We start from the raw sequence: 19,547 nt of genomic DNA, 5'->3' as shown, positions 1-19,547 counted from the left end.
CCATAGGCAACCACTAATCTTCTTGCTGCATAGATTTGCCTATTCTAAACGTTTCATGTAAGTGAAATCATATCACCTGTAGTCTTTTGTGTCTGGCTCCCTTCACTTAGTGTAAGTTTTCAAGGTAGGTTCGTGTTGTAGCACGTCAATACTCCATTCTTTTTTGTTGCCAAGTAATTTATATGCAGAGTACATCATGAGAAACCCTGGGCTGGAAGAAGCACAAGCTGGAATCAAGACTGCCAGGAGAAATATCAATAACCTCAGATATGCAGATGACACCACCCTTATGGCAGAAAGTGAAGAGGAACTCAAAAGCCTCTTGATGAAAGTGAAAGAGGAGAGTGCAAAAGTTGGCTTAAAGCTCAACATTCAGAAAACGAAGATCATGGCATCTGGTCTCATCACTGCATGGGAAATACTTGGGGAAACAGTGGAAACAGTGTCAGACTTTATTTTTCTGGGCTCCAAAATCACTGCAGATGGTGAGTACAGCCATGAAATTAAAAGACGCTTACTCCTTGGAAGGAAAGTTATGACCAACCTAGATAGCGTATTCAAAAGCAGAGACATTACTTTGCCAACAAAGGTCCATCTAGTCAAGACTATGATTTTTCCAGTAGTCATGTATGGATGTGAGAGTTGGACTGTGAAGAAAGCTGAGTGCCGAAGAATTGATGCTTTTGAACTGTGGTGTTGGAGAAGACTCTTAAGACTCCCTTGGACTGCAAGGAGATCCAACCAGTCCATTCTAAAGGAGATCAGTCCTGGGTATTCTTTGGAAGGAATGATACTAAAGCTGAAACTCCAGTACTTTGGCCAGCTCATGCAAAGAGTTGACTCATTGGAAAAGACTCTCATGCTGGGAGGGATTGGGGACAGGAGATGATGGGGATGACGGAGGATGAGATGGCTGGATGGCATCAATGGATGTGAGTTTAAGTGACCTCCAGGGGTTGGTGATGGACAGGGAGGCCTGGTGTGCTGCAGTTCATGGAGTTGCAAAGAGTCGGACACGACTGAGCGACTGAACTGAACTGAACTGAATACTCCATTATATGGATATAGCATTTTGCGTATCCATTCAGTTGATGGATATTTGGGTTGTTTCATTTTGGTTATTGCGAATAATGGTGCCCTGAACACTGGATGCACAGGCTTTTGTGTGGGCATATGTTTGCACTGCTCTTGGGTATACACCTAGGTATGGAGTTGCTAGGTCATATAGTAACTCTAACTTTTTAAGGAACTGCCAAACTGTCCTTCAAAGGAGCTATACCCTTTCGCATTCCATCCAGCAGGGTTTGAAGGTTCTAGTTTCTCCACATCTTCACCAGCGTTGGTTATCATCTTTCTTTTTAATTCTGACCATCTTAGTGGGGATGCAGTGGTCTCTCATGGTGGTTTTGGTTTGTGTTTCCCTTGTGGCTAGTGATGGTGAACAGTTTTTCATGTGCTTATTATCCATTGGTATATTTTCTCTAGAGAAATGGCTGTTCTAATTCTTTGCCTGTTTAAGATTGGTTTTTCTTTTTATGATTGAGTTATAAGAATGTTTTCATATATTCTAGATGTAAGTCCTTTATCAGTTACACGATCGGAAAAAAATATCTCCCATTCTGTGGGTTTTCATTTCATTTTCTTTTTTTAAATCAAAGTAGAGTTGACATACATTCATTTCATTTTCTTAATACTGTCCTTTGAAACAGAAAAGTTTTCTATTTTGATGAAGTTCCATTTATCTTTTTTCTTTGTTGTTCATGCTTTTGGAGTCATACTTAAGAAACCATTGCAAATCCAAGGTCACCAAGATTTATGCCAATGTTTTCTTCTAAGAGTTTTATAGTTTTATCTCTTTCACTTAGGTTTTTGATCCATTTTGAGTTAATGCTTGTGAACTGTTCAAGATAGGAGTTCAAATTTATTCTTAAAAAAAATTTTTTTTTGTTGAAGTATAGCAGCCATGAAATTAAAAGACGCTTACTCCTTAGAAGGAAAGTTACAACCAACCTAGATAGCATCTTCAAAAGCAGAGACATTACTTTGCCAACAAAGGTTCGTCTAGTCAAGGCTATGGTTTTTCCTGTGGTCATGTATGGATATGAGAGTTAGACTGTGAAGAAGGCTGAGCGCCGAAGAATTGATGCTTTTGAAGTGTGGTGTTGCAGAAGACTCTTGAGAGTCCCTTGGACTGCAAGGAGATCCAGCCAGTCCATTCTGAAGATCAGCCCTGGGATTTCTTTGGAAGGAATGATGCTAAAGCTGAAACTCCAGTACTTTGGCCACCTCATGCGAAGAGTTGACTCATTGGAAAAGACTCTGATGCTGGGAGGGATTAGGGGCAGGAGGAGAAGGGGACGACAGAAGATGAGATGGCTGGATGGCATCACCGACTCGATGGACATGAGTTTGGGTGAACTCCGGGAGTTGGTGATGGACAGGGAGGCCTGGCGTGCTGTGATTCACGGGGTCGCAAAGAGTCGGACACGACTAAGTGACTGATCTGATCTGTTCTGATAGTTGATATACAATAGATTTATTCCTTTTTCAAGAATCATTTGTTGAAGAGACTATCCTTTCCCTCACTGAATTGTCTTAGTATCCTTGCTGAATATCAGTTGACTGTAAATGTGTAGGTTTGTTTCTAGACTCTGAGTTCTTTTCCTATGATCCGTAGGTCTTGCCTTAGTCCAAAACCACAGTCTTGATTACTGGAGTTCTGTAGCAGGTTTTGAAACCAAGAATCCTCCACCTTTGTTCTTCTTTTTCAAGCTATTTTGGTTGTTCTGGGTCCCTCAAACTACCACACCAATTCTAAAATTAGTCAATTTCTGCAAAGAAACTATCTGGGATTTTGATAAGGAATGGTGTTGAATCTGCAGGTCAGTTTGAATATGTATAGATTTTGAATGATTTTCTTGTGATAAGTTTACAAGTACTTGAGGTTACTGGGTCCTGGTCCTCTACGCCTGCCCCCGGCCTTCCTCTGCAAGCATCTTCCTCATCTTCAGGCACCAGTGCTTGACCCAGATGAAGCCACTCACTGTGCCCTCTTGTGCATCTTTCTTTTCGTTCTTTTTAAAAAGCTCCCTTCTGTCTGTCTATTTATGGCTGTGCTGGGTCTTTGTTGCGGCTCGTGGGCTTTCTCTGGTTGAGGCAAGTGGGCTTTCTCTAGTTGTGGTGGCTTCTCTTGTTGCAGGGCACATGGGCTTCAGTAGTTGTGGCACGTGGGTTCTGTAGTTGCAGTTCCACGCTCTGGTGCACAGGCTTAGTTGTCCTGCGACTTGTGGAATCTTCCCAGACCAGAGCTTGAACCCATGCCCCCTGTGCTGGCAGGCAGGTTTTTAACCCCTGGACCGCGAGGGAAGTCCATTCGTGCTCCTTTTTTCCCTGACTCCACGGATCTGCTTTGTTGTTTTCCCTGCTTGAGATGCCCTTTCTCTCAACTCCGAATGTCACACCCCATGTCTTTGTAGGGTGAGCTCTGATCTAGATGCAAGTGTAAAGCAGGCTCTCTCCTCTCCTCAGTCAGCTACTGTGGGTGCATGTCTCCTGCAGGCTCTGCAGACTTGGCTTTGGGATACAGAGATGAGCCTAGGGAAAGAACCCACAAGGGGCTTAGTCCAGAGGGTGACTGTAATCACCTGGTCAGGAGCCCTGTCTGCTCTCTACTACTCTTCAGCTGCTTGACACAGCACATGTTTGTTGAAGGGTGGGAGGAAAGTAGGCAAATGTAAAGAACAGTGGTGGAAAGCCCATACGATTCTGGTCCTGAATGCCCATCATTCCCTCTGTTAGCACAGACTGCACTTGGCATAGTGGGAGGAACTTGGACTCTGGAGTCAATCTCGCCTATTGTGGAGTCTGGCTCTACCACTTACAAATGAGGGACCCTGGGCAAATGACTTCACCTTCCTGGGCCTCAGTTTCCTCATCTGTAAAATGGGGCAGCACTGTCCACCTCATAATGTTGTTCTTAGCTTACATTATAGCCATTTACATGTTTTCTTCATGTCTTTGCTACTTACCTCTTTCTTGAAGGGCAAGATCTGTGTTTGATTCACCTTTGAATCACGTAAGATACCTGCCATACACAGCTCTGAGGATGAGCTCAGTAAAGATAGGCTTTATTACCCTCTGTTGTCAAATTAACTTCCAGAACACCAGTTCACGTTGCCCCTGATGATACCGACTTGTACCTTTTTTCCACAGGCCTGCCAGCATAGGCTTTATATTTTTAATTTAGCTTTACTATTCTCATTTTATTTAATTTTTACTTATTATTTATTAGCAATACTGAACATCTTCACAAGTTTTTGCTTGCTCCTTTTGCTTACACTTATATGGTCTGCTTAAGAAATAAAATTGACTTGTATTAATTTCCTACTTCTCCCCGTGTTTTTCTTAGTTTTAAAATTTGCATTGTCATTTGTTTTTGACAACTAAGTGGCTTAAAATGTCTTGCTATCGATTTACTATAGAGTCAAGGGATTTCTCGTTCTACATTTTCCTCAATTTGTTGAATCCGTTCAGTGAGGAGGCCCAGGACTGAGTCCTGGTCCAGCTACTGTGCAGCCACATGATCCTGGGAAGTCGCCCCGGTGACTGCGGGTGTGTTGGTCACTACCCACATGGCAGAGTGAGGTTGGGTCCTCGTGTCTCCAACAGGTGTCGTATCCCACAAGGAAGGATGACCGTAGAGTCACCTATTCATTTAGGGTCATCCAATCTGTGGTCAGCTCCGGGACATTTGAGAGCATTTAAGATCCTGATTTTTTTTTTTAATCAGCCAGCAAGATGAGACTCCTGTAATTAATTTAATATATGTTCTGTTGCAATCCATATAGCACTTAAAAACTGGAAGACTGTTTGTTTTAGTAAAGTGCTGTGTCCTTTCTCTGTGTTCATTAGCATGACTGAACACATTTCTATTGACTCTGTATAATATGTTTACTTAAAGTCAGGCCTGTTTAAGCATGTGTAATTAGCGGCTCCATCTCTTACCCCCAGTTTGCTGTAAATGGAAGAATGGAGTGAAGAGCAGCTGGCAAAGCAAGTACATAAAATACCTGCATCTTTGTTTACTTTGAGGAAAGGTCTCACCTCCTTCACACTTTCAAAGGCCTGAGTTTACTGGCTAATAGTTTTTAAAGCTGCAGGGTTGCTGTGAACGGTGTCCCCGCAGGAACCCCTCCTGGCTTGTTGGATCCGTGTTTGGGGTCTAGATTCAGTTTCCAGTATTATTACTCAGAGCTGGTATGTCTGATCAAGCGCTCCGTTTCCTCTCCTAGGAAAAGAATTCACAAAGTTTCTGAGTTTCCAGCTGGTAATCCCAAAACATCAGCACCTGATTCTCATCTTCCCTTGATAAAATCAAGACTAACAGCAACACAGCGCTCTCCTCTTGTGTCTTGCTGTCCAATGTAAATATGCTTATTTCCTGCAACAGAACTGAAAGGCCTTGAAAAAATCAGTGCCAAACACTGACACAGATTGCATGCTCGAGGCTTCCTCACAGTATTAAGATGAGAGTGACCACGACTATTCTTTACTGATCACATTCTGCATGCCAGGCACCAGGCTAAGTGAAGCATACGTGTCATCACGTTTCATCCACCCCATGTCCCTACAGTGTCAGGCTTCATTAACTCCCTTTTAGTTGATGAAACCAAGGCTCAGAGAAGTTAAGTCCCTTGCCTAAGATTAGGGTGCTGGAAAATGATGGAGTTGGAATTTTAACCCAGATCTGTCCCACGTATTGAATGGCTGCAGTGATTGAAACTCATCCTGTGTGGTTTAAAAACCAAAACCATGTGGGTAGTCAGCCCTTGTGGTTGTTAGGCAGCAACTCCTTACCCTAAGACTTGATAAATTAGAGAAAAGAATCACAGATGTGTCTGTCCTTTCCTGCACTAGAGCATGTTTCAGGGAGACCGAGTAGTTGAAGAATGAAAGATTTTTTTATAGAAAAATTCCAACTAATAAATGCAGAAGGAATGACAGTTAGAAAATCGCTATTTGACACCTTTAATGAAGTTACGGATCTAGGCACGGTCTTCAGGGGATGAGAAGACCACCCAGAGCAGGGTGTTAGGGACTTTATAACCAGGGCACCAGGCTGAGGGCACTAAAACCCACCGAGAGTGTCATCACATTTCATCCCTCCCGTCACCCATCAGATGTACATGCACCACCCGTGGAGTGCTCCTGCCTGTGCTGTCTGACCTGAATAGAATCAAACCTTTCACTCAGCCATGGTACAGGAGGTACAGCGGGTGACCTGAGCTCTGCAGCCTATGAGTGCCCTGAAGATGAAGGGTAGGTGGGGAGGTTACCACAGAGCAAAAGAGACATAACCACCGAATGCCATGCACAGACAGTGTTTGGATCTTGGTCCAGACGAACCGACAGCTAAATGACATTTTTGCGATAATGGAGAAAACCTAAATGCAGACTACTTGGTGATATTAAAGAATCATTGTTTGTTAAGAATAATAACATCTTATTATGAAGATGGTTATGGTTAAAAAAAAAAATATATATATATATAAGCCTACCCTGGATGCCTTCCAAGATATTGGTGGATGAAATGACATCGTGTTGGAGAGTCATTTTAAATCTCCGCAGAGCTGAAGAGAGTGGGGGAGGAGACGAGAGGGTTCCTCCATTGTTGACAGTATTGAATTGGGTTCATGGGAACACGTGGATTCAGCTTATTTCCTGTTCTCTCTATTGGAGGGAATGTTTGAAAATATCTGTAATAAAAAGTGAAAAAGAGAAGGCCCGTGTAGTGAAATGTGTTAACGCTGGGGGCGTCCGTGTGCTTGTGTCCGAGGGTTGGAGCAGCGAGCAGGCTGCCGCCAAGGATTTATCCCAGGCTTCTCCTGGCAGAGGTGTATGTGTGCCCCGTGGGCCCCTTCCCGGCAGTGGGCATCGGGGATCAGGCCCTGACGGCAGGGCAGGGTGACCAAGACCGTCCACTGTGGCCCTGCCCGGGCCGGAGTGGTGGCGCCCCAGCCTTTCTGTCGGATGTCTTGGATGACCGGTCATTTCCACCGCTGGGAAGGGAACACGACGGGAGACATGGTGTTGAGGATAAAGATGTGGGCATCTCTGGAAGACTCATACCTCTTCTTGTGGTCCTTTCCTTCAGAGGAAGTGGCTTTTAGGAAGAAGAGGCTGTGCATTAAATTTATCCCGCGGGATTCAACTGAAGCAGCCATTTGTGACATTCGGATCATGGGCCGGACCAAGCAGGCCCCGCCTCAGTACACGTTCATTGGGTAAGTCTCAGCAAGGCCAGGCTCGTCGATGCTGTCTGCTGAGCACGCTCAGGTCCCTCCCAGGGGCCAGGTCCAGAGACCTGTGTGACCCACAGCCTCTCAGCCGCCTGCCTCTCCTGGGCCTCCATCTGGCCCTAGCGCTTCTCACTGCCCTTCCCACCTAGACGACAGCCAGTCCAGGACACCACCCTCCCAACTTCTCCTCCTGTGCTCACGCCACCTGCTCCACCTAGGGGCTCTCCTTCCCTCTTCCTCCTGTGTGTTCATCCTCAAGCTCTCAGGGGTCTTTCCAGATGCCTTGAGCCAAGGGGCTGCCTCCTTTCCGACCACTGGGCCTCAACTCTCCCCACGGTTTATTCACCCCATCACAGTTTAGGGAGCACCCTGTTTGGTGCACAAGGCCAAGCCCTTGGATATGGCGGTGAGTGAGGCAAAGAGCCTGCTCCCTTGGAGCTGGTATTCAGAAAGGGAGACGAGCAACAAACAAGAAACCTATGGGTGAGACCTATTTCAGCTGGTAAAGAAATGGGGGCAACTAGGAATGAGGGGTGTCTGCTCCCCAAGTGCAGAGGGGAGGTAGAGAGTCAGAAGGGGGATGAAGGGGTGCTGGCTATCCAAGAGATAACAGACGTTCAAGCATCAGGCCTCTGAAATTCGGGTCTCTCAGATTAACAGTGTGGTAGATGGTTTTTGGCCTCTTGGCCACATGCCATCTCCCTGGCCAGCTTTGCAGGCTTCTTGCCTGCCCCTGTGGGTCCCCAGGGATGTGTTCTCCTACTTGACTTTGGAGGTCGACTTCCTGGATCTTGCTCATTTGAGCCTAAACCCTCCTCTTTACTCAAAAAGCCATGGCCTTTCCTTGAAGGCTGCACACAGGCTGGGAGGTAGATACATAGATGGATAGGTGGATAGATAGATAGATATAGCCAGCTGTAGTGTTTGCTTGAAGCGCTTGGGGAACAAGTGTCACAGAAATAGTTTATTTTCATCTTGGTGCACAACAGCTTGTTTGACTCTTCAGCTATGGAATCTGAACACTCTTCTCTGAGATTTTGAGGTCCCTAAGAAGGACTCTGTGATCACACCCTTTCTACACACTCAACACTCCTATTTTGCAACACGGTTTAAACTCATTATGTAAACAAGATTACTAGAGTAGAAAACAGTTAAGAAAATAACCATACTTCAGGTATCTTAGAAACAGCCACTTACATACAAATAGTAGAAACCAACAATTTAATAATTGTTACATCTATTATGTATATTCAGTTACTATGTGTATTCAGGTTTTTTGAATTACACCCTATACTCTTTTCAAAGATTCAATTTTTAACCAATTTAAGCAATTCTAAAGAATAGATTCTTACCATATATGTCTTGGTAATCAAAACTAGAATCCTTTTCTTACATCATTTTGAGAAGATTGCTAAATAAAGTATATTTTTGTTTCATCTTGGGGCAAAAATTCTTTTCCAGAGGAAGACAATTCCAGTGTTATTTGTAAGGAAAGAGATGTCAATGTTCAGAACTCTTAAGTCACTTTTTCTTAAAAATGGACACACCCCTACAGGTTACTTTGCAAAGGTTTGGGGTTGTCGGCTGTGAGGGATAGAAACCTCAGACCAGGAACAGCTCCTCCAAAGCCTGACTGTGGCCATGACCGAGAGGTGGCAAAGTCAGTGCAGCTGATTAGAATCAACCAGCTAATAAGACACAACTGGTTGAGAATAGTTCCTGCAGTGTACTGATACAGAGAAGCTACCAGAAGGATCCACTGAGCAAATCTGTTCTTGTTTTTTGGAGAGATGACCTTCCTCTACATCCCAAGATGCAGATCTAGGGGGCAGCTGAGAAGTCGGAAGTTGGATGTGGCTGAGATAATCCAGTTACAATTCCAAAGAGTACACCTGTCTCGTGGGCACCTGACTGTGGGGTGGGGCTGGGCGGGTATGCCGGTCAAGTAACAGGAAGCCAGACGTGGCCAGCTGTCAGCCCCACCTCGGTTGTAGTGGTTCATGGGGCACGTGCCTGGCATTTTGTGATGCAAAGATGTCTCCCAGACAGGCCCTGAGAATGACGGGCAGTGAGGGGCCTGGAGGAGGGGCGTGGCCCGTTCTCCTGGCAGTTCAACACCAGGTACAGGTGGTCTGCCCTCTTGAAGTGGATTATGGCGCAAATACCCTCAATGAAATGACAGTAAAAAGAATTTTGCAGACTCAGAACCGAGGCACACGTTGACAGCATATATGTAGGACGGCAGGCCCCGGGATGGAGGAAGATGACCACGCCCGACAGGCCTGCAGGGTTGGGACAGTTGCCATCACCTCAGGCTCTGAACCGTGACACCTTCATGGGCCAGAATCGACTCCCTGAGGTCTGAGGCCATGACCCTCTGAAAATGAGTTGGTCTGCTCAGGTCATTTTATGCTAAACCGCCTCCATGAAGATTTCTCTTTTCTCTTAAAGGGAATTGAACAGCATGGGGATCTGGTATCGAATGGGCCGAGTACCACGAAATCATGATTCATCTCAACCCACAACGCCTTCCCCGTCATCCGTTGCTTCCACCCCAGCCCCCAACCTTCCCAGGTGAGGCCCTGTCCGTGGCTCTGTTCGGGTATGCATGTCCCAGAGGAATGTGGTCTTGGGTCGCGCTGCGTAACTTCTTTAACACTTCCACTTAGGATCTGCAGAAACACTGCCAGAGCAGTATACCTTTAGAGGAAATTTTGCAAAACCGGTTAGAAATCTTTGCATTACATGAATGTAAAAGCCGTTCTGTGTTTTGTTGTACATATTCTGCAGGATTCTAAAATAGCAGAATATGCAACTTAAAATGGGCTTGTTATTCTGAAGAGCTCATAGCTGCAACCAGTCACATGATCTGTAGCCTTGCGGTTGGGAAGGCTAGCCATGGAAGGTGGAGTTCTTTCTCTGCCTTGGCCAGCAACTCGTTTCACTCTAGGAGAGTTGGTAAGTGATTTTGTTCATTTCCATGTTGTTTCTTTTCCCAAAGAGCTGCAGATAAGAAACAGGTAGTTTGGGTATGAGAGAATAGCGAGAAGTTTTTCAAGGGCTGTTCATTTTAATACTTGTTTCCACAAAGAAACGTGGCTGAGCAGACTGGTCTCTGCACCTGATTTAACTTGATTTCCATCGGAGCAGAAATCTGGTAATAGCAGATTACCTGAGTAGTAGTCTCAACACTTTCTATCTGATCAAAAACCTCTGCATCGTTAGCAGTAAATTATTTGAGGACAAGGAGCAAATAGCAATAATAGACTGAACTTGAGAAAGGAATTACAAAAGTAAACAAGCAAGTAAGAAGTTGAGAGGCAGTGCCATTGGAGGTGGATGAAGGTTAAGGAGAAGAGATCTCAGAGCTTCCATTTGGGTGAACAGAGGTGACAGAATCGGTCAGGAGCAGGACAAAGCCTTTACTGGGTGCTTGCCCCTCTGCACGCCCCAAGGTCCACACCCTGCGCCCCAGAAGTTGGAGGAGAGGGCGGCATGGCTGGTCCCTCACGCCCTGTTCTCCGCTGAGCCTCCCCTGCCTTCAGGGGAACGTGCTTGCAGGAGCTGGCAGCTCGGAGGCCTGTCCTTTGGGACTTTTCCAAAAGACAGTCAGGTGTTTCTCGCTCAAGACAGGTTCACACACCAAGAGTGGTGGTTAATCGTAACTATCCCTGGCCTCACCTGAAACTTGAGAAGTAGCTTTTAGTTTCACTTCGGGGTGAAGAGAAGTGAACAGCTTCCCAGAGCTTCCCAGAGTTGTGTCTTTGGTTTAGGAGTACGAGGCTCATGCAGCTCAGGTCAGCCCTTTGGAGTTCCTTTCTCACTCCCCCAAGCACCGTCACAGCTGTGATCACTTTCACATGTGCCCAGGGTTGGCTCAGACCCATCACATGTGCCCAGGGTTGGCTCGGGCCCATCACCTGTGCCCAGGCTCGGCTTGGACCCATCGCCTGTGCCTGGGGTCAGCTCGGACCCATCACCTCGGAGAGTTTACAGCTGCTCCCTGTTGACGTCATGTGTTCTGGAAGGGCCTAGAAATAGGTGCCATCTCCAGGCAGGCTTAACTTTTTGTGAGATAAAGAGCTCCACTACTCCAGTTAAGGCAGGAGGAGTGCCCTCTCCCCACCCAGAAGCTAGCCGGTCAGCACAAGAGCACAGTCACTGGGACCTGAAGTCAGGGGACGCAGGAACACAGGCCACAGAGAGTCTAAACTGGAGGTAGCACATCAGACGGAGCCTTACAAGGCTTGTGTATTTTATAACGTCTTGTTGTTCAGTTTATGGTTTACAATGGCTGCAAGAAAATTGGATCAGTTTCATTTTACTTGCCAAATAAAGCAAATGTCAAAATAGTCAATATAAAATGTATTCTAATTTGACTGAGTTAAGTCAGCCAGGGTGCAGTAGGATAATTGAATGTTACATTAATGCTCCCCTTGTGTGTCCCAAGCCCTCCTCTCTCATTGTGCAGTCATTTATAGATGGCCCACACACCTATGAGCCTCCTAACTCAACAGGGTGTTTTTTTTTTTTTTTTTAATGTTCTTCAGTTTTTGTATTGTTTTCCTACTGCATGTGTTTGATTTTTTTAAAAGAATGAAATGCTGATAATTCAGATTATCCACTGAAGATTTGTGAAGTGATGAGTGTGTTATTCCGTGCGGCTTCTGTCCAGCAGAGGAACCTGGCAGCTTTCTGGCGGAGAGCTGTGGGTGACGCTTGTGTTCCCGCTGGGGGCCTGTAGGATGGAGGCCTCTGTGCCTAGATCCCAGGAATGGTCTTCTCTCTCTCGTCCGAAAGCCTCCAACTCAGAACCAGCAGCCTGTTTTTCCTTTCCTGTCTTGTGCTTCTGCGCCTTTGTTCATGTGGACACTTGTGCGTCTGATATGTCTCGCATTGCCTGCCTCGGATGTCAGCTCAAATACTGCCTCTTGCAGGAAGCCTTCCCTGAATGCGCTGTGCCAGGCTCTGCCCTCAGAGCCTTCTCAGCCGTTACCCCTTCACTTTGTGATCATGTTGTAAACTCCTGGAAGGCGGGGACTGTGTCTAGCGTCTGTTACCTCCCTGAGCTCAGCCCAGGTGCAGACACGTTCAGTTATGCAGGAAATGCCTCTCCAACAGCCTGGGACCCCATGCTGCGGCCTCCCCAACCCCAACCGCAGATGACTTGTGAGCCCCTGAAGACTCCTCAGGCTTTTCTGATTATGAGAGGAAGACAAGCTGGTAGAAAATAGCATAGAAAATAATGAAAGAAAAAAAAGACTCCAGTAAGCAAAGGCTCATTACCTTTGGGTACATTTCTTTCAAGTCGTTTTCCTGTGTACTTTTTACATAGGTGCTATTATATCACAAAAAAGCAAAGTCTGTGTTTCGCTGCTGCTTTCTCTTGTGAAAGCACAAGCAATACCTCAGCTGTGGTCTTTGTGTGGACGCAGGGATCAAGTTGCAAAGCCAGGGCTGCGGTGAGAGCGTGGTGAGGCAGCGCCCTCTACTGACCAAGTGTGGAGGAGGCTGGAGGACGGGCAGGCTGTTGGAAGCAAGGGCGGCGGGCCATTTTCCCAATTTCTCCTTTCCCTGGGGGCGGGAAGGAAGCCAGGGAGAGCCAGTAGCAGGCCTTGTTGCCTCCGTGAGCTTGACTTTATGTCTCAAGAGCCAAAGCATGCTCTCTGCTTTCATTTCTTTTGTTGTTAACTCAGGTTTCAAATAATTTCCAGTTGTTTTATGGAGAGCTGTCACCCCCGTTGATCTTAGCCCATAGGGGCAGTTGGCAAGATGGTGGGTCACCACCCGAGGACCTCGCGGTCCTGGCAGAACCACCTTCTCCTTCCAGAGGCAGGTACTGCCCCTCGGAACGTGTGCTTCCTGCCCGTTTCTTCCCTGTTGTTGCAGAGAATGCCAGCTGCGGGGCCAGACGTGGTGGTGTCCTTTCAGGATGGGCAGGCCCCTCGGCTGTATCCGGCGAATGGGGCAGAGTGTTTGAAGTTCATGGCAAGATCCAGGATAAGGTGTGTTGGCAGAGCTCCTCTTGCTCGTCCAGTGAATCTTTCTCTCACACGCACATCTCTCCACTCGTTTCTTGACAGTTTTACCCACGTGAGGAAGGGTGTGTCACTTCTTCCCCGGGGGCCTGGAGCCTCCATTTCTCCCTGGGCCCCAGCGCTGCTCCGTCCTCTGCCATCTGCTTCACGAACGTTGACCAGCAGGGTGGGCCTGGCCATGGGCCTCGGGCGTGATCCTACGAGCCCACCCGTCTCCCGGGCCGGCCTCAGAGTTTTGGGTCGGCCCAGTGCGTGTGAGCAAACACTGGTGTCCCTGGGTCCTGGCCCTTCTGATCCTTCTCTGCTGCTGCCTCGTGACGGGTGCAGACAGAGCAAGCACCTTCCTTCCCCCTTCAGCCTGGGCAGCCCCCTCCCCAGCCCTCATATGTCATTCTGCCAGGACGAGAAGTTTCAGCTTCTGCTGGTACCAAGGTCTGGAAAATCTTGGGGAGGCAGGAGGACTTGCAGCTGATGGAGCACCAGCTGCCCCAGCATGTGGGAGAGGGAACGGTTCTGTGCCCTCCCAGGAGGGGCCCTGGTGGGCTGCTGCCCCCCGGCTTGCCGAACGGTAGAACCCGTAGCTTGATAAAGACATCAGAGGCATGCTTATCAAATGTGCAGATGACACAGAGTCATTAGGGAGAGCTGATGTGCTGAATGGCAGAATCAATACCCCACGTCTCCTCTACAGTCAGAGCATCCTGCCGCATCCAGGAGATGAAAGTTGATGAGTGAAAATGGACAGGGCCCCCCACAGTTCAAAACATCCAACTGCACGGGAGCCAAACTGAGGAAACCTGGCTTAGCCGCGGTCTGTGTGAAGCGGGCGCGGGCTTGGGTGCGTAGAACGAATGCAGCCTCATGCGCACAGTGGGACGGCTCGCCTTGTATTACGCAAATCGAGCATTGAGCTTGAGTGCGAGGAATCGCTGAGCTTTGATCTGAGTAAAGATGGGGCAGCTGGCTTCAGATGTCCAAATGGTTACCGTGTAGAAGGGAGCGTAGAAGTGCTTCCAGGTGGGGCTGGGGCACTGGGAGCCCCTGGAGGCAAAATTAAATCAGGTGGGCTGAAGTCACAAGGAGGTAGATTTGGGCTTAACCTTTTAAAGTCAATAAAGAGAACTTACCAAGGGTGAAAACCCCATGGCATTAAAGAAGCCAGCTTAGGAGGCCATGTGCACCCAATCGCTGGCAGGATTCAAAAGCAAATGGATTTTTCAGGCCTTCAGTGGTTCTTCTTTAGCCCGTTAAGAAATGTGTCACACTCTCCAGCCCCGTCCTCAGGAATCCAGATTCAGCTGGCCTGCACGTTAGGGCCGCAGACCCCTTGCCCATGGGGTGCTCCAGTGGGCGCCTTGATACCCAGGTCTGCTCACAGCGTGCCCAGTGCTTCCCCACCCTCCGACCTGTAGCCCGGCCTCCTGCAGCTCACCCAGAACCAGTGTCAGTGGGTCGGAGCTTGGGGCCTGCGGGTGGCGGCACAGAGCCCTGTGTGGTGCAGCCGGACCACACGGTTCCAGCGGCTCCTTCTGGCCGTTCTGCTGGCTGGGGGGTCCCCAGGGAGGAGCTGCCCCCCAACTCTGCTCCTGCAGACCTCAGGCCTTGGGCGGTCCTGTGACCCTCCACAGACACTGTCACCCCACCCCCTGCCCCAGGAGGAAATGTCATCTTCCCTCCGGGAGCCTCTCACCCGTCAGGCGGGGGCTGAGCCTCCTTATAAGGTGTGCGGCGCTGCTCCGAGTTGTTCAGGAATCTTCCGGTGATTTGTCAGCTTCCAGCAAGTTGTCAGTCACAGGTTCCGAGGTATGTTTCTTAGTGACAGACATAATTGTACTTAACTTTCTGTGTGGATGTTATCAATCTGTGACAGATACTCTGGGAAATGGGGCATTTTGATTGCAGAAGATCTGTCACCCACATTTACTCCTCCACTCAGGGACACAGGGATTCAGTCACAACTTTCGCATGTCCATGTCAGGTTTTTGAGAACATAGATCCTCGCTGACCTCAGAAATGGTTCCGTCACTGCCATCCCGGGGCTGTCATCTGAAAGGTTAATGGCTCCTCCTAAAGGAGAGGCAGCATCCCGCAGAGGCGATCTAGCATTCAGGCTGCGCACACGCAGGCTCGTCCCCGCCACATCTGTTGTCAGGAGCCTGCGGGCTGCCGCGCTCCATCCTGGCCCCCTGGCCCCCGCTTCCTATGGACGTAGGATCTACCGAGCCATTTGATCTACCCACAGAATACTCCGACAGCCGGGATGGAGCCTTGCTTACCAGCTGCAGTCCTGCTGGCTTAAAATCCTCGGGCTGCCTTCTGTCCATGTTGGTTTATAAAGATGCTTTTTGTATGACTAGACCACACCTGTTGTGGCAGGACTCGAACAGGAGGCCCAGGGCTGCACAGACCAGGGAGGCTCTTTTCCCTTTCCTGCCGAGGTGCCTGCCCCCGCCCCAAGGGGCAGCAGGCTTGGCGAGGGGACGTTTGCCTATAGGGAGGCCTGGCAGTTTCACCGCTTTTGTAGCTTTACTAGGAGAAGGCTTCCCTGGTGGCTCAGCGGGAAAGAATCCGCCTGCCAATGCAAGAATCGCAGGTTCAATCCCTGGGTCGGGAAGATCCCCTGGAGAAGGAAATGGCAGCCAGCTCCAGTATTGTTGCCTGGGAAATCCCACAGACAGAGGAGCCTGGCAGGCCACGTATAGCCCACGGGGTCGCCAAGATTTGGACACGACTTAGCAACTGAAGGACAACAACAAAAGGAGAAAGCCCAGCCCAGAGGGTTGGAGGGAGTTCATTTTCGAGTTGAAAGCTGTTGTGTAACAAGGATTCATCATTTACGAGAAGGGTTACACGGGTCCCACATGAGGGTGAGATTAGAAGGCGAGTCCAAGGGCCGGTTCTGGTGACGTTCCCCCTGACCTCCTGATAGCAAGCAATTTAGGACATGGATTTTGAGCTCCACTTCTGCAGTAGCAACAGTTTGGGGGTGTTTGAGCCCAGCGAGGGCCTGTGGGACCGTGCCCGTCTGCAGGGCAGGTCCAGGCACAACTGTGAGTCTGGCTTTACTTAGGAGAACTAGACTTCCTTTTTGTTCACACGCACACCACACGCCTTTTTTGTTTCAGTCTGAAAATAGGACACACGTGTTGTATCCTTCCTGCTGTGACCGTCCTTTGAAGATGGAGATGGTAATGTGGCTTTGCCGCCGCCTCCCCCTGCTCACGGGCACCCACCCACCCAGCCAGCTGAAAGCACCAGCCTCCAGGGGCATCCCAAAGAAGAGGGGGCGGAGCCAGACCACAAAATCAAACTTAGGCTCCTGGGGCTCGGTATTAATTTCATCTAAATAACACACACCTACATTCTTTGTCTGGAATTTTAAAGTCCTAGGTCGCCTCCCATCCTGTTGGGGTTTTCAACACACACACACACACACACACACGTCCTTTTTTTCCTCCCCCAATTCGGAGCCTTCCCTGGCCTGTTACCTGGGCTCACGTGAGTCAAGTCCATCTCCTCTTGGCTCCTGGGCACGTTGTCCTTATCCCCCACCCATCTCTGCTCGGGCCATTGCTGTGTGCCTCGTCTTCTACCAGCCCCCGCATCCCCCGAAAGCGGCAGATTGGACTCCACGGAGTGTGAAGGCCTGGTCCTGTCCGCCTCCAGGCTTGGCCTCGCCCTCGCCACTTCTGGAAGGCCTTCCTCCCCTCCGTTGCCCGCACCCTGCAGTTTGGCATTTCCCGTTTCCCTGTCATTGCCATGTTTGTTTATATTTGGTCTTGTGACTAGATCTGCTGGCTTATTGATGACAGGGAGTCTCACATTCCTTTTTTTTTCCTCCCTTAAAGCCTCAGAAAAGGCTAGTGACAGAAATAGAGATGATGACATTGCATCACGTGTATCAAAACTTACCAGGTTCTTTAGGCTGCATCCTCTCATTGGAGACTGTAAGTGTCCAGTGGAAAATGGTGTGGCTCTAAAACGGTAGGGACCTTTGAACTCCAGATGCCTGGCACGTGGTGGCCAATGTTTACTGAATGTATAAAGTGAGCTGGTTAGACACATTGGACCGGGTATCGTATACATCTCTCCTTCCGTCTAGCCAGCCAGCCAGCCAGCCAATCGAGACTTACATTTGCATTCTCTGGGTGTCAGGCACTATTCAAGTAAATTACAAAGAAAAGCTTATCTAATCCTCGTAACACTTTTTGAGTTGGGTACTGTTTTTTTCCTCCTCTTCGAAATGTGGAAACTAAGATCAGGGAGGTTAAATTCCTTTCCCAGCATCACACAGCTACTAAGTGTCAGAGCTGGGATTTGAACCGAAGCACGGATGAGCTGCCAACTCAATGGACATGAGTTTGAGCAAACTCTGGGAGGTGGTGAAGGACAGGGAAGCCTGGCGTGCTGCAGTCCATGGGGTCGCGAAGAGTCCGACACAACTTAGCGACTGAACAACAGCAGATGAGCTACCCTGGTTGGCAGACTGTCCTCGTGCCCTGGTCACAGGCTTCCTAGTGTGAAGCATGTCCCTGGGGAGCGAAGCAGGTGCCTCAAGGGGCCGGTGGTTGGGGTGTAGCTTCTCCAGGCTCCTTCGCGGCTGCTGGAGAGGACTTCCCAGAGCCTGTGGTGTGGGCAGCAGCCCATCGCGTTCACACACTTCCCGAGAGACGTGTGGACGCTGGCTGGGGGCCAGTCCTCTCGAGTTGTGATTGCTGCCTGAGGAGAACATGTGGGAGCCATACCCCAGCGGGTCCCTCGACCAGCTTCAAAGCCCTCGATTACGCAGGGTTACAAGCAGTTTGATTTATTCTGGTGATTATGAGAGTGGTGTGAAAGAGACCTGCAGAGCGAGGTTATTTGAATATCTTTGAAATGCTTGTGCCGCAAAGCCTGGACTGCCTTTATAACAATACCCAACTTAGTTTTGGTGTCAGAGTAATTCTGAAGGTGAAATTTCATTAGAATACAGTTTGGTATTGTTAGATATGAATGATGGGTTTAGGCTGAGCGATACGCTTTTTGATATTAATTTTTAATATGGCTTCTTGGGAAGTCAGAGCTTCTGTTTAATGAAGAATTGACTAGTAGTCAATACAGCTCCCACCTCTGAGCAAGCCTTCTCTGTTTTCACTCTCCCGAGTCAGATTTTTGACAAGGTATTTGCTGCTTGTAAGTGTGTGATTTTTGTGATCTTTGTGACTTTGTGAGTGTCTTATTTTTCTTGGTGGTTATGATGGTTATGCAGGCTTGTTGCTGTTGTCCCAGAAGGCAGGGTTATAAATGTGAAACGATTCCCTCCAGTGTCTGCTTCTCAAATGTGCAAGTGCTCTTTGCACAGTGGGTGTAAGCTCTGGGGTTTGGAGAAAGGTCTTTTTCAGGATTATGAAAATAGTTTTCCATGTGTCGGAACAGATTTATCAGTTCACTTTAGGGTCAGTGCTGTGAACCAGACCATTTAGAGGAGGATATTTTACCTTTTATCAGAGTGGAAGCTGACAGTCTATTTGCAGGTAGCTCTCTGGAATATTTCACCTGGGTCTCTCCGTGTAAATCCAGCCGCTAAACAAAGTAAAAATTAGTGTGAAGTGGAATTTCCTGGTATTTCACCACTCCTGCATGTGCTGCCCACCCCCGCCACTATTCTATTTCAAGACAGGGTTTCAATGATTAATTTGGGTATTTAATAAAATTTTTTGCTTGTAGTAACTTTTCAAAGGCCTTTGGATTTACTCGGGTGGGGCTTTTGCCCATGAGTAGGGTGGCATTCAACTTGAACTCCCTTCTGAGCAGCAGATGTTTTGTTTCCAGTTGAATAATAATATTAATAATTATCAGAATAAATACAATTATCACCACCATCATTATTATTTCAGCTACAGGGTTTTTTCTTTCTTTTTTTTTCTTGGAGGGGGGCGCATCTAGTACCAGGCATTGAGTAAACACTACATATTGTGTTTAATCGTTCCAATCTTTACAGCCATGCAGTGGGGTGAACAAACATGTCCTTATCTTGAGAAATGAGAAACCCAAAGCTTGGTGAGATGGCGACTTACCCCAGGGCAGAGGGTTAGGATGGAGAGGAGCCAGGATGGGAGCCCAGGTCCCTGCCTTCAGGGAGCCTCATTTGGCATTCAGAGCCCTCCCCACCTCAGCGTCCCCTGCAGCCAGTGGCACAGCCGAGGCCAAAACCCAGCCATCCAGCCATCAG

General features: G+C 48.3%; 1 protein-coding gene across 2 annotated transcripts in view; it reads left to right on the top strand.

The window, feature by feature from the left end:
* Positions 1–19,547, top strand: part of MVB12B (multivesicular body subunit 12B) — a 194,415-nt gene that overhangs the window by 72,014 nt on the left and 102,854 nt on the right. For both annotated transcript variants that reach the window (XM_070378981.1, XM_070378980.1), the window contains exons 5-6: positions 7,154–7,283; positions 9,750–9,872. In XM_070378981.1, coding sequence (XP_070235082.1) covers positions 7,154–7,283; positions 9,750–9,872 — 253 coding nt within the window. The remainder of the gene's footprint in view (positions 1–7,153; positions 7,284–9,749; positions 9,873–19,547) is intronic.

Source organism: Bos mutus, chromosome 11 (assembly GCF_027580195.1).
Source record: "Bos mutus isolate GX-2022 chromosome 11, NWIPB_WYAK_1.1, whole genome shotgun sequence".
NCBI classification, from domain to species: domain Eukaryota; kingdom Metazoa; phylum Chordata; class Mammalia; order Artiodactyla; family Bovidae; genus Bos; species Bos mutus.
This window is presented reverse-complemented; position numbering and strand designations above follow the sequence as displayed.